General features: G+C 40.0%; 2 protein-coding genes across 2 annotated transcripts; both read right to left on the bottom strand.

Annotated features, from left to right (window-relative positions):
- Window positions 1-227: 227 nt before the first annotated feature.
- Window positions 228-5,450, bottom strand: LOC310662270 (uncharacterized protein; the record flags this gene model as incomplete). Its single annotated transcript, XM_083409049.1, has 2 exons — window positions 228-1,206; window positions 4,498-5,450. 2 exons carry the CDS (start codon window positions 5,448-5,450, stop codon window positions 228-230), a joined length of 1,932 nt encoding a protein of 643 aa, XP_083265175.1.
- A 3,481-nt stretch (window positions 5,451-8,931) lies between these two features.
- LOC310662271 (olfactory receptor 6X1-like) lies at window positions 8,932-9,876 on the bottom strand (the record flags this gene model as incomplete). The annotated part of the gene is made up of 1 exon (XM_083409050.1): window positions 8,932-9,876. One exon carries the CDS (start codon window positions 9,874-9,876, stop codon window positions 8,932-8,934), a length of 945 nt encoding a protein of 314 aa, XP_083265176.1.
- Window positions 9,877-16,049: the final 6,173 nt, after the last annotated feature.

Here is a 16,049-nt window from a genome sequence, read left to right on the forward strand (position 1 = left end):
AATGTATGGTAGTCCTGTATGATCTTAAATCTCATGGTATACTGTAACGCCCAAAATGTACAGTCCTATGCATGTCCAGTGAAATAAGTTCAATTGAGATCAGTTGTACATATTCCCAGGTAAATGTGTTTAAACTGATGCTCCAAAGGTGTTGACCTCTAAAGTCCAAAAGAGTATTCCCAGTCCTTAACTTCCTTACATGGGAAGAAATGGCACACAAGCCCGAATCAAGAAACCACCTCCTTAGAGCAAAATGTCCTGCTTAGGGCTTCCCTCAAAACTTCTTTGACCTTCTCATTCCTGAGGCTGTATATGAAAGGGTTCAAAAGAGGAGTCACCACTGTGGTCAGGATGGCAGCAACCTTATCAAAAGCCAGAGAGTAGCTTTGATTTGGACGGACATACATGAAGATGGAACTCCCGTAAGCAATGGTGACCACAGTGATGTGAGAGGCACAGGTGGAGAAGGCCTTTTGCCTCCCTTGGACAGATGGGATTTTCAGGATGGTGGAGATGATATAGCTGTAAGAGACCACAGTGAGCACCAATGAGCTGAGGACCACCAAGGAAGACATAAAGAAGTTAAGGAGCTCAATGAAGTGAGTGTCCACACAGGCTACTTCCAGCAGAGGTGCAATGTCGCAAAAGAAGTGGTTGATGTTGTGGCGGCAGTATGGAAGTCTGGAGACAACAACTGTAGGGCAAAGAACTGAGAGGAAAGCCCCTACCCAACAGCCCAGAACCAGAAGGAAGCACACATGTCCATTCATAATGATGGTGTACCTTAATGGATGACATATGGCCACGTACCGATCAAAGGACATGACTGCTAAGAGGATAAACTCCACCGTTCCCAGGAAGAAATAAAAATATGTCTGAGTGATGCAGCCTGTGAACAAAATGGTTTTCTTTTCAGCCAGGAGGCTGGACAGCATTTTGGGGGCAATCACGGTAGTGAATAGGATGTCCAGAAAAGACAAATTACTGAGGAAGAAGTACATAGGAGTGTGGAGTCGCAGGTCAGTCCATATAATGGAGAGGATGACCACGTTTCCCGTGAGGGTGAGCAGGTATGTGAAAAGCAGGACCACAAAGGAGAAGATCTGAACCTCACGGTGGGCTGGGAAAGACAGGAAAACAAATTCCTTCACTGATGACTGGTTGTTGGTCTCTGGATCCATTCTTTGCCCTCTGCAATGGAACATACTTTTTAAACAACAACAAACTGAAGCTGAGCTCTTGCTGCATCATCAGAACCACATGTTATTCTAGCAAATATATTTTAAGACCTTCATTTGATGAACACAGCTGATAAAGGTAGTTGCCCCCAGGAATGCTCATGCACAAATTTTTTTTGTTAGTCTTCTAAGGCTGTTTAGCCTTTTCATAGAATCATAGAAACATAGAGACGGAAAGGACTCTGGTGGTTATCTAGTCCAAGCCCCTGTAATACAGGAATCCTGCTCACAGCCATTCCTGGATGGGCTCGAACCACCAACCTTCTGGTTAGCAGGTAGTTTTTACTGAATACTATTTAGAAAACAACTCACCTTAGTAGGACTGACTGACATCCTACTAAGCTGACGTGGCTCTCCTTGGCTTGTTGATTGATGTGATCAACTTCAAACCTAGTAAGTCATGATGACTGCTAATAAATGAGTGGTGCTAACAAAAAATTCAGAGAAGCTTCTTAGAGTCCCATAGATTCACAAATGGAAAAAGGATCGAGAAAAAAGGGAAGCAGAGAGATGAACATCTTCCACTTTGTTAGATATTTTAAATGCTGCTATTTCTAAATGGAGTGAAACCCCCTTTTCTTTCGCATTTGTTTTGGACCCTTTCATGTGACTCAAGAAGACACTTCTCTCACATACCCCAATATTTAATGGGAACTAGGTGTCCTTTTAATGGTATTTTCCATACTGCTCAAAACTGGATGTTCAAATGCTTCCTTAATTTAACTTGAATTTAATTTATATATTGTATCGCTTTTTTCTGCTTTTTTAAAAAGGGTTGTGAAGCCCCTCAGAAATTATGGTTAAAAGTCAGGTTATCAATGCATTGATAAATAAATACATACTAATAGGCTGGAACAGCAGAGGCATAAACAATAGATATGAAGTATTTTTTGGTTTTGGTTTTACAATCAAATGGTAAATAAATTTTAAGAAATAAAATAATTAAGTAATACCAGGTTGCCTTAGATGTAGCTGGCTCTACCAATTAAATCTGAAGCAAAACATCCAGATAACTTTGAGGGACAAGAGCTTTCAATGCAAATAATCTCCACCCTAAAAGTAACTAAGGATCTTGATTTTTTTTTTTTTTTTTGAAGTACGGATAAGTTATCTCCAGTTAGTCAGTAATTACGAAATATTGAGTTTAAGAGTTGCTTTCTTGTCTAAGTCACTTCTCTCTCTTCAAATTGTCCATTCAGACACAAACATCCACTCTCAGTGGTTTTCGAACTGTCAAGTGCATCTTAGGGCAATTTCAGATTCTTGTCAAACCCAAGAGATTTAAAAACCTTAAGAGCTTTCATAATCATCAAGGGGCCAATTTGTGGAAGATTTCTAGCTCTCAGAGCTTTTTCAATAGCATAAGTCTTCAAGATGGAAATATAGTGAAGACTTTCTCTGTTCCACAAAGCAGAAAATTAATGCAGAAATTAATCAATAAGGGCATGTTATCTGTGAAGGATCAACTCTTTTGAAGAAGAAAACAAACTCATCCAAAGTACTCCAGACACAATTAACTCTTTTGATGATTTATTTTTTTACCTTATTTATTTCATAAAAGAAAAAACCCCAAAGCAGCTAAAATACTTTAGAGGATTAGAGGACTTTCTTTGCAATCTCATTAGCTTCCAATTTTTGCTGATCTTTGCCTATATGCTCTATTTACAGGATGAGGACTAAAAACCCATTCAGACGTTCCCATAATGTGAAGTATTTCATAAGTTAAGGCAGGCGCCATCAAACACCTCTGATATAATTGTCTGACATCCTCATTGCTATTAGCTTTTAGGAATCACCTGGTGAATTCTGATCTGATCTTGTAGGCTTTCACTACTAATCAGGAAATACACAAATGCACACATTTTCTAGTTTTCTTGCTGCAATATACACATCGTGAATTAGAGAAGCATCATTTAATACTTTGGAATTGACTTGTGGCAAACCTGCCCAAATATCCCATGACCACATTAGACTACACAAGTCATCATATCCAACACTGAAGCCTTGCCAGGGCCACCCTATGGCTATGTTACAACTGTCACATTCACACAAGCACACCCTTAGTGCAGGGGGGAAACTGCAACATTCTATAAAAGATTTTCATTTTTTTATTTTATTCATTTTCAGCATTTAGTTTTAATGCACTACCCTTTAGTTTTAAAAAAATGTTTTCAGAGCAGGTTACAGAGTAAGTTCTAAGATGGTTCCTCCATTGGGTTCACAAACTAAAAAGACATGACACATAAGGAAACAGGAAAGGGGAGGGAGGAGAGAGAATCTAGCTCAAGCACAATTCCTTAAAGTTATAGTCCTTAATGTTACATCTGGTGTTGGTGATCATTCCAGTTGTCTTTCCCTTGATAAAGAGCAATCCATCTCTGGAAGCATATATACCTCTCCTTCTAGATAAGATTTAGGAGGTGACAACTTCCAGGCATCTCCTGTCACACAGATCTTCCCTTATTCATGTCATTTTATGGAAAAGAATTCAACCTAATATGTTCTATTTTATTTATTTCACTTAAAAAAAAAGTTGTAAAAAATGCATGAAAACAACCATAGCACAAAAGTAAATAATCATTCACAATAATAAAGCCAAAGTTGAATTTGCCCACAGTCGTATATGCTTTGTGTGTGACATGATCTATCAATAAAGAAGTAAAAATGCTTTATGTGATCTTTGTAGGCCATTCTTTCCATTCATCTTCCAAAGAATGCAACAATAATTTGACAATCCAACACAATTTGATGATTTCTTTTTTAAAAATAAAATAAAATCCAACTGTACATGAAAATTCGAACTATTCCTTACGCTTCTGCCACAAATTTATTCTGCCCACATTTTGTCAGCTCCCAACATCTTTAATTTCTCACCCAGTTTCGAAACATCTCTATAAAGTAAGTCCCCATTTCATGAAAAGGGACCATGCTGAGCTATGAGTGAGCTGCCCAATGCCACCTAACTGAGTTCATAGTCACAGTGGGTATGTATATGAAGGTGCTAAGATCTAATGTCCCATTTCTCAGGCATAGCTCATGTGTATTTCCCCCCCAGTAATAGTATATTCCCTAAACCTCAGGTGCCTACTGTTCATTATCCATTTCTTGTCCATTATAAACTGACACCTCCATACCTGGGGAAAATAGCACAAGTATCTGGGTTGATCAGATGTGATTTCTGAGTTCTGTACATCTCCCAGTGAAAAGTTCCACTAGACCCAATCCCATCCACATTGTGCATAATCCTCCTTTCATTTACCATTTGTTGTCCTCAAATACTTTATTCCTGGTGAATCCCTTTTTCAGGGCATCTTTCACTTCCTTGTTCCTGAGTGTATATATGAAAGGGTTCAGCAGTGGAGTGACTAGGGTGTTTAGGAGGGATACCAGCTTGTTCCAACCCAAAGAGGCATGTCCGCTTGGCCTGACGTAGATAAAGATGATTGCCCCATACAGCATGATGACAACCATCAAGTGAGCAATGCAAGTGGAGAAAGCTTTCTGCCTCCCAGAGGCTGACGGGATTCTCATCACGGTGGAGATGATGAAGATGTACGAAACCACCGTCATCAGGGAATTGCAGAAGACCACAATGGTGGCCACGATGAAGACGATCCACTCTATGGGGCGAGTGTCAGTGCAAGCCAGCTTCAGCAATGGTCCAACGTCGCAGTAGAAGTGATTGATGATATTGGGGCCACAGAAAGGCAGGCGGAACACTAGAATCGTCTGCACCAAGACCGTCATCAAGCCACCAAGCCAAGAGCCACAAGCCAGCTGAACACAAACCTTACTGCTCATGATGGCATGGTAGTGGAGAGGGTGGCAAATAGCCATGTAGCGATCATACGCCATGGCGGTGAGAAGGAAGAATTCGGTGGCCCCCAGGAAAAAATGGGAGAATGCTTGAGCTTTGCAACCAGCTAGGCTGATTGATTTCTTGATTGAAAGTAAGTTGGCCAGTAGTTTGGGTATGGTCGCGGTCACATAGATGATTCCTAAGAATGAAAGGTTTCCAAGGAAGAAGTACATTGGTTTATGTAGAGTGGTGTCATGGACTACAGTGGCCACGATGACAATATTCCCAGTGACAGTCAAGGTGTAGATCACCAAGACACCCACAAACACTAGAATTCGCACCTTTTGGATGCTGGGGAAGCCCAGTAAAATAAATTCGACCACAACTGTTTGGTTTTCCATCATCACCTGCATTAAAAGATAGGAAAGAGTTACAAAACCGGGTCAGAGAGATGCTCTATCTAGAAGGTGATTCTATTAGGGATGGGTGAATCTGTCAATTTCTGGTTCTCTCTGTTTCTCTTTTATCTAGCCTCTTCACATTTCAAAACCAATTTTGCATGCTTTTTAAAGATATAAATTCTCATGCTCACTTCTTCCCACTATATGCATTATTGTATGTTTTACTTGACTGGAGAATGGCATTGCTAAATTGGGAGAAACACAGATTATGAAGGACGGCTGTGTTTTGGGTCATGTACTGTTTCAGAAAGTGTAGTAAGCTTGCATTTTAACATGAACTGAATTGGGTTGTTTCCCTATCCCTAGATTCTATCTATTGGCACATACCCAATTCACAGATCTTAAAGGCCAATAGAAATGCTCATAAGCAGATGCAATGGCAATATCCACCCATGATATTAGTCTCCAAAGAAAAATTGTCCTCTGTAACTATCCATACATACAGCACAAAGAAATAATTACATTCTCTGGAAAAGAGTCAGGGTTCCTGCATTGCTGAGTGCTGGACTAATAACCCTTCTGGTTCCTTCCAACACTACAATTTTATGAATCTATGCTCATAAGCCCTGTCTCACTATACCACTTTAGCCTTCCTTCTAAGGAGAACAAAACTCATAATTCCCATATATTCCTTACACCTCCACACATGTAGATAATTGAACTATATGAGTGAACTTTAAGGATTTTGAAATTATAATTTAAAATGTCAGATTTGGACTCAAGAAAAATAAAAGGTCAAATCCAGATTGCAAACTGCATTTCAGATTTAGTTTTGCAATTTGGGCAGAAAACCTTATACGGCTCTGGATTAAGTGTATACTTCATTATTATTATTTTTAAAGAAGGTGTGAGATTGTGGCTCTGAAGACACGGTGCTGTTTAGAACCTCAAAACAGTCACACATAAAAGTTACAGCAATCGATGGAGATTAAGTAAAGCATGTACTTAAAGCCTTTTGTTTTCTGCTGTAAGATTTTCGAACATTGCCACTCAGTTCCTTTAGTGGCATGACTGGACTATCAATTGAGTAAAGCTTTTGCAGTTGACCAATAACTTTGCACAATCAATGAAAATATGGGCCACTGGCTCACCACTCACCCCATTGTGCTGCAACCACCTTGTTGGTTCAATAACAAATGGCACTTGATTGACGTATAAAAATAAACCACACATCATCATATGATTGAAAAAGAAAGAGGGTACTCACAATTTTACACATCCCGACTGGTCCTTAGAGTAAACATTTTCTGTTTGTTTCCTGGAAAACATTGTCACATATTCTAGCATTTGTACAGTATCCACTATTTTCAAAGCACTTATAATAATGAGAAAAACAATATACGCAATATAGAGCATGATACTTAATAGCAGCTAAAGATGCTATTGAACTATAACACTGTCTGCCTCTTGCTCTGATGCCTGTATATGCGCAGATGAGCACAGAAGTGAGGAGAAAAAGAACAAATACTTCAGGCATATATCTTTTTGCATTCTGCTTCCTGTAGAGCACAATGAAGTTCTTTGGTGCAGGTTTACAAGAGCAGTTTAAATATATGGGAAAGAGTACTTCAGTCCTAACCATTCCCACTAGGGAAATTAAACCACCTGAGAGAGGCAGAGAAGCACTTTGGGGAACTTAAGATGTGTTTTCCTTGGCAAGTGCCTGGACAAAGGCGGAGGGTTTGAATGCTGTGGAGCTGCTGCTGCTGGACTGCTAGCATCATATACTCAGAGAATGCATAACACATTATTAAAATATGGAACTTGCTTGCACAGGAAACAGTGGATGGCTTTACAAGGGGCTTAGGCATATTATTGGAGGAAAAGGCTATCAGCAGCTACTAGCCATGGTGGCTGAGTTCTGCCTCCACTGCCAGAGGCAGTAGGCCTGTGAATATCAGTTCTTGGGAAACGCAGGTGGGCAGAGTACTGTTGCACTCCTGTCTAGCTTACAGGCTTCCCATAGGGTGAGAACAGAGTACTGGACTAGATGGGAGATGAGTAAAAGCTGGAAGACCACAAGATGCATCTCTAGATCAGAGCAGCAGAAAAGGGGGGCATCCCGCTTCCAAAAACTGCTAACCAGATGCTTCCTGCCTTGATCATACATGCAAGGCAGGAACACAACGGTTCTCCCTTGTGCTTTGCCCCCAACCCCCAACATTAAAAACCCCCTTTCTTGTTGCCCAGAGAATGATAATGCCTATGAACACGGAAGATCTGTTTAAGTCTCGTGGCAAATCACCATTGTTGGAATCATCCTTTAGGAATGTCTTCAATGCTTTCCTTAAAAACAAAGCAAAATACAAGTGGTTGTAACCAGTCAGTTGGTTAGAGCGTGGTGTTGATAACACCAAGGTTGCAGGTTCAATCCCTGTATGGGACAGCTGCATATTCCTGCATTGCAGGGGCCAGATGATCCTCAGGGTCTCTTCCAATTCTACAATTCTATGATTCTAATAGTTTAGTGCCTTCAGGTGCCTTGTCAGAATAGAAGTATAGAAATGTGAATAAATGACCATCTTTTAGGCAAAGAGTAGTCAACACATTGTACCTGTGTATGCAGTTAGTTCCTGGGTGTGGAGGGTGTGAACTTTCTGTAGAGATGAATGAGAGTAGAAAGGCAATGTGGGCCTTGAGACTGAAGAGTAAATAGGACACCCGGTCTACTGTATTTAAATAATTAGTTTGTGTTGAGTTTACCTGCAGTGCCTGTTTCCAAGAAAGGCTGGGCCTTCCAGTTCCCTCTAGATGTGGTAGACTACAGACATCATTATCTATCTGAAGAAGTGTGCATACACACAAAAGCTCATACCAAGAACAAACTTAGTTGGAGATTTTTAATATATATATATATTTCTATCATTATCTATGACCATTGGCTTGTCTGAGACCTGACACGGGAATCTTGTTATAATAATATTATAAACTCAAACAAAAAAAGCAGCTAGTCCCTTGTCCCCCACTCCTGGCCAGCTTAGTCCTCCAAGACCTGAGGCAAATGTACCTGGCTGCCTCCACCTCTGCAAGCACCTGCTGGACCCAGCTGGACTCTGCAAGGACCCAGCTCTTCAAAAGGAACATTAGCAGTGCTTAGGGCTTTAAAGGTCAGCACCAACATTCTGAATTGTGCTCGGAAATGTACTGGGAGCCAATATAGGTCTTTCAGGCCTGGTGTTATGTGGTCTCAGTGGCCCCTACCAGTCACCAGTCTAGCTGCTGCATTTTGGAATAGTTGTAAATTCCGAGTCACCTTCAAAGGTGACCACCATCCTCTGAGACCAAAAGATGCCTAGACCTTCTGAAAGTGTTGCTTACGATTGTGAATTTTTATTTTTATTTTTTGACACAGACAGAGGCAAGCAGCTTACCAACTTTATATATTTTTAATCCTCTTTGGCAATAAATGGCAATCAAATGAAGTCACTCCGTATCAGTTCAGTGGAATTTTTTTTTTAATATTCACTGCCTTCCTCAAAGCTTCTTTGACGTCTTTGTTCCTCAGGGTGTAGATGAAAGGGTTGAGGAGCGGGGTTATGACTGTATTCAGCACAGATACCACTTTGTTTACCTCCAGAGAGGAGTTTGCTTTGGGCTTCACATACATGAACATCACTGTTCCATATTGTATGGACACTACCGTCAGGTGGGCGGCACAGGTTGAGAAAGCCTTCTGTCGCCCCGACGAAGAAGGGATGCGCAATATGGTGGAGATGATGAAGATGTAGGAGATGGCAGTGAGTAAGAAGGAGCTGAACAGGAGAAGGGCCGACCCCACTAATACTATCTGCTCGAGCAGGTGGGTATCAGAGCAAGCCAAGCTCAGCAATGGGGTCACATCACAATAGAAATGGTTGATCAGGTTGGGGCCACAAAATGGGAGTTGGCAGATCAAGATGGTCTGCACTATGACAGTGAAGAAACCTCCCAGCCAAGACCCCAAGGCTAACTGCAGGCAAAGCTTGCTGTTCATGATGATGCTGTAATGCAGTGGGTTGCAGATGGCTATGTAGCGGTCAAAGGACATTGAGGCAAGCAGGCAGAATTCAGTAGCCCCAAGAAGGAAATGGAAAAAGGCTTGGGTGATGCAACAGTAGAAGCAGATGGCCCTCCTCTCTGCCAAGAAATTGGCCAGCATCTTGGGCGACAGCGTGGTGACATAAAAGATCTCCAGGAAAGAGAAGTTCCCTAGGAAGAAGTACATGGGGTTGTGGAGATGGTGATCATGGATGATGATGAAAACAATCAGGATGTTTCCTGTGACAGTGAGGATGTACATAAGCAGAACGGGAACAAATAGATACTTCTGCAGCTCTGCGGAACCTGGAAACCCTTGGAGAATAAACTCAGTGAGGACAGTTTGATTTGTTTGAGGCATTTCTTGAAGAAGACTCATCTGCCCGACTCCTTTCTATACCTGCTAAGAGCATGGGGGAAAAGATCAACAAGACAGCAAACCTTTGCAGTGTGCAGCTTGAAGGGACTGAATGCATAAAAACTGACTCCTTCTGGAATTAAAGATTGCCCAGGCCCAAAAGTTTGATTCAAAGCTTTACCTGCATAACTTTCTTCAAAACAGAGCAAAAAACAACAACAGTAAATTATACATCTAAACAGTTCGGTGATGTTCAGGTACATTATTTTAAAAATAACTTTAAACAGGACTGAGGTTATCTCTCCCCCATTGCAGCCTTCATCACAACCTGAGGTTATGTGCTTCTGGAGTGAGCTTCATTATCAATGTTACTTCCACACTCGCTGGGAACTCCCTTTCAAAACGGAGATTTGCAACCTGTTACCTTTGTTACCTGATCTAAGGTTAAACACTCACACGCTAGCTAGCAGAGAATAACAATAGTTAGTTATCAACTGATCTAGAAGTTTGGAGAGCTTAAGATAGCCCCTTGGAAAATCGTTAAAGCCTGCAGTAATGCACAAATGCATTCCTCCTTTTGGTGTCAATTATACGATTATACTTAACAAACTAGCTGTATCATCATCCTGCTTAGATTTCTAGTTTAATTTCAGAACAGGCTCAAGTACCCTATGTTAAATCAAAAGGCATGTTATACAAGGAGGAGGGGGAAGAGGACACCATACCAGCTGCTCCTAGTACAGATCCATGGAATCACATTCCATACATTCTCACTAATCCATACAACAACCCTTTAAAGTTAGTATTGCAAGTAGGATGAAGGTTCCCTGTGACAACCCAGTGAATTCACTTTTGAGGCAGGATTTGAATTATGTACAAAGAGAAAGAGACATTTAGATTTTGTTCAGTCTGGGGAAATTAAATTAATGTCAAAACTTGTGCAAGGTCCTTCATTAGCAAATGTACAACCACAAGTTAACCTTCCTGGTTTCCACCAAGATAGACACATCAATGTCTGCTTGATTATTATAGCTCATATCAGAATAATAAGTTTGCTTAATATTTTTCTAGCCCTGGTGGAGCAATAACAAGCAAAATGGTATGGTCCCCACCCCCATCCAGATGAATAAACATACTTTAGGAGAAAGCAGAACTTAATTTGCTTAAATCTCCAATCTTCAATCAGAACAATCCAAATTCACACTTATCTAAATTTTGCAATGCAGTTATCCTACCAAACAATATTAATAAAAATGCATTTTATTGGGGAAGTGTATAAAATGTGAAGATGTTAGTGGGGAAGAACATACAAAATCCTTTTTATTAGGGGAAATTACTTGCAAAAAAGGCATACATTAGTGTATAAAAAAGGTATTTATTACGAAAAATTGCACTAAAATGCTGATGAATTTCCTGAGTTTTTAAAATTGTATTGCTGCATAATGCGGAGAACTGAATTTAAGATTCTAAAAAGTGAGAGGGAGAAATGAAATAAAATGAAACTGTAATTGATAGATGCTTCCGTCTCCAGACACTACCCACAAACTTCCAAACTGATCTTCAGAAACAGTGGTGTAAGAAATCTGCTTTAAAATGAAAAAAGATAAATATAAAATCACGCTCCCTAATTGCTCTGTTTTCTAAAAGTTCTTTTGCCCTGATGTGACTAAACCTGTAACTAAGTCAAATTATGTTCAAATTAAGCATATATTATTTCTCTGTGCCTTCCCTGCTGTCAGGGTTTATTTGCAGCACGACAAACTCTCCACAGTGTCAGATCCTGGTAACATTCCAAGTAAACTATAGCATAGGCATAGTAGGTAAAATGTACTTACTGAACATGAAATAAATGATATGAAGAAATGGCCAAGATCAGCCAGGATAATTCTATTCATTCAGCCTATAGACCTTCAACTGCAAGATGTTTGCCTTAGATCACAAACAAAAAACAAGAACGCCAACATTTCTTTAATTGAGTCTAAAACTTTAAACTCAAGGCACTAAAGAAGATATATTCAAATTGTAAGTGACAGCAGGATAATCAGTGCAGATTTTATGAGGACATGATAAATAATACCAGTTATCAGTATTATGAGGAAGGTCATCTTGGAACTGAGTTATTTTATGTGTGTCTTATGTTTTCAGTGGTCCCCCCCCCCCTCAAGCAATTAATTTGTTTTGAAGCAGCAGCAAATAATAATATCCTCCAGAGACCTCATTAGGAGGGATTTCTTTCTTGTTCACTTTTTTATTATTCCTCTAACTGGGATTGCTAAACTTATGCACTTGCCAATATAGTTTAGCAAACAGAATTGTTGATTTGGAAGAAGAAAACTCACAATTCAAAGAGGTGTGTGTGTGTGTGTGTGTGAGAGAGAGAGAGAGAGAGAGAGAGAGAGAGAGAGAGAGAGTGTCTAAAAATGCATCTCCAAATGTTGATAGTGAATTAGATAGTGAAGATTTGATATCCTACGTCAGCAGACAATAGTTGGTATTGACCAGCCTGGAATAGAATATAGGCTGAAATATTATATCTCACACGTGTCCATTCAACTGCTTTGATTCCTGGAACTGAGCATAAATCTAAACATCACCTTAATATACCCACTGGGATGAGAAAGACTTTGTCACTCACCAGAAGCTCAGCTAGTTGCTGATATATCATGAGTTCTCATATTCCATGACCACTAGTGGGTGGTAGTGCTCAAGAAACTTGAAGGAAGGCATGATCTGGCATTCTAAATTATTGTATTGTTTTATGTGCAATAAGCATAAAGGGTTTATAAACCTTTATAAGCATAAAGGGTTAGCCATATTTTTTAATTTTTGTATTTCTTTGTTCCAGAACAGATAGTCACCTCTTCCTCAAACTGCTTGTGCAAATGCAATAGGGTAGATCAGGCACCCCCAAACTCGGCCCTCCAGATGTTTTGGGACTACAGTTCCCACCATCCCTGACCACTGGTCCTGTTAGCTAGGGATGATGGGAGTTGTAGTCCCAAAACATTTGAAGGGCCGAGTTTGGGGATGCCTGGGGTAGATGATCGAGTTACGGTAGTTTGTTTCCTGTTGCTGCAAATGGTTGGGCATAAACCAATGGGTTCAAGTGAGAAGAATTCTAACAACGCATTAAAAAGAACTTCCTGACTGTATGAGCTGAACAGAAAGCCTTGGAACATGGTGGGCTGTCCTTTGCTAGTGGTTTTTAAGTGGCAGCAGGGTCGACACCTATTAGGGATGTTGTAGCAGTAGATTTGTTGCATCAGCAGGGATTTGAAATATATTACCATTGAGGTTCCAGCCATTCAGGTTCCAACGCCATCATTCTAACTAGCAAACATAAAAGAGATCTTTGCCCAAATCTGCCCCTCTGCCTTTGAACACCACATTGCCTCTCACAAAGCCACTCACCTATATACGTGTATACAACATTGCATTGAATGCAGTGATGTGCTTCATTCTTGAATTGTTCTAGTGACAACACTACAAGTATTTTAGTAGAGCAGATAATTTCAATCATTTCATGTTTTCCAATATCTGAATTGGGGGGGGGGGGACCCTTGCTTCATGTAATAATCATTTTCTTTAGCCTAAATAAATCTCCCTCCACCACCACATTATCCCCAAGGAGATGTTCCTCTGAGATTTGTCCAGAGAGAATCTATCACTGTGGGAGTTGGCCACAATGGTTTCCTCCAGTATAAATACTCCACAGAAAATTTTGAAACTATGCCAAAAAGTGCCTAATCTGACTACTTCCTACTCTTTTTTAAAAAATGCTTTTATTATTTTCCTCCTTAAACAATGTTTTCGACAATATAATAGCAAACACAAAAACTTTCAGCTCTGCCAAACATGCGACTTCCATGCTTCCCTTCAGCAGGTTTTTTGCTTTCAAGTCCAATCTCGCAATTTAGCTCTTTAACTTCAATTGTCCACATTGTAGGATTTATTTCAATCCTGCTAGTGTCTTCAAATTTTTGCAATTGTTATTCAAATATACAGCGGTACCTCGGGTTAAGTACTTAATTCGTTCTGGAGGTCCGTTCTTAAACCCGAAACTGTTCTTAACCTGAGGCACCACTTTAGCTAACGGGGCCTCCTGCTGCCGCCACACTGCCGGAGCACGATTTCTGTTCTTATCCTGAAGCAAAGTTCTTAACCCGAGGTACTATTTATGGGTTGGCAGAGTCTGTAACCTGAAGTGTTTGAAACCTGAAGAGTATGTAACCCGAGGTACCACTGTACAATAAATTTACTCCAATCCCTTTGAAATTTTTGATTGCCATGATCTTGAATCCTGCAGGACAGTCTGGCCAATTCCACAAAGTCCATCATCTTCGCCTGCCACTCAGCAATCGTAGGTACCTCCTGTAACTTCCACTTTTGGGCCATTAAAGTTCTCGCTGCTGCTGTGGCATACATAAATAGTCTTTGATCTATCTTGACTACTTCCTGCTCTTAACATCCTGACATGGGTAGAATTTATGGCAAATCTGCTCAACTACATCCAGAGCAGGATCACGACACCAAAGCTGACCACAGTTTGGGAACATGCACATAAAAGCACACAAATGCACACAACTAACTAACTAACTAACTAACTAACAAACAACTAACTAACTAACTAACACTATGGACGATCTTGAGTGTTTGTGTTGTGTTGAGGAAATTCCTCATGTGTATCTTCCCATTTAGAAGAACTGGCTCTCAAAATGATTAATGTTTGATTATTGCTAAATTCATCAAATGTGCTGTTCACCCAAGACAGGGAAGTCTCTACGTAACTTCAAGTTTAAAAACATACAAAATTGTAAAATCAAGAACCATCATTATAGAAACAAAAAATTACAGTATGTAGAACAAAAGATACCAGCTTCCACAGGGGAGAGATGGGGCATACAATTGCTCAGAGACAACGTCTCAGAAAGCTGTTTTTTAAAGCCACTGTAATGTCCATATGCAAATTAGAAATCTATGTTTCCTTTCCTAGAAACCTTTAAAGCAATGCTTTGGGCCAGCAGGTTGGCATCATCCTCTTGCCTTTGAAAACAGAAACCATGAGTTTTACACTGTGTCTTCTTTTCTGGGCAGCAACATTAGCAGGTAAGGGAGATGGCCAGTAAAAGATCTGTCCTAAATTATATTTTTGGTTTGTCAGTCAAAGATTCTGAAAATGTTGTGATACATAACGAAGAAGACAATGAAGAGAGACATGACAGATATTATATGGGGCACGAGAAACCTCAATTCCCTACTGCTTGAGCCCTAGGTCAAAATATACACCAAAATGTTGCTGGTCGTTTTGGTCATGGCAGTTGTCAAGCTAGATAAATACATGGAAGTATTTATCTGCCACACTATTATTTATACTGGAGAAACAATGATTGTTTGGTTGGATAATGCTACAGCAAAAATATTGCATTTATTTATTTATTTATTTATTTATTTATTTATGAAATGTATACTGCACATGTTTGGTCAGTCTCAAAAGAGACTGAAGGAAAAAGGAGCACCAGTTTCCTAGCTTCTATTAAATTTAGACAATAAATTAAATAAAAAGACAAGTCTGGCAGAATGGGAAGAAAAAGTCAGTACATTATTCTCATAGACAGCAGAGTATATAAATGAATTATAATCTCTCTCTTTTTTATCCACAGATGTCCAGTCTCAAATCCAATTTTTTCAACCTGCTAATGAAATTAAAAGCCCTGGAGAATCAATGAAACTCACCTGTAGGGCATCTGGATATATATTTACCAGTTACGCAATTTCTTGGGTCAGACAGGCCCCTGAAAAAGGACTGGAGTGGGTCGGTGCTATACGAACGGATAACTTCAAAACATTCTATCCTGAGTTTCTCGAAGGTCGAGTCACCATCAGTGTGGACATCTCCATCAGCACTTCATATCTGCAGCTGAACAATTTGAAAGCTGAAGACACAGCTGTATATTACTGTGCAAGGGACACACAGGGCAAGACTACATGCACAGGCAGTCAAAAACCCTCTGGGGGAAACTCAGTGGCAGAGAAAGCAAATCAAAGCAAAAAACCTGCTAAACTGTTGGTGCAGAAATCAAAGAATTACAAAGCATAAACACAGTCAAGGTCTACAGCACATGTGTACTATAAGGATGGAGCACATCTTCACTGTATGCACATATACACATACATAC

The sequence above is a fragment of the Podarcis tiliguerta genome (genome assembly GCF_965153285.1).
Source record: "Podarcis tiliguerta genome assembly, chromosome: 13".
In the NCBI taxonomy this organism is placed as follows: Eukaryota; Metazoa; Chordata; class Lepidosauria; order Squamata; family Lacertidae; genus Podarcis; species Podarcis tiliguerta.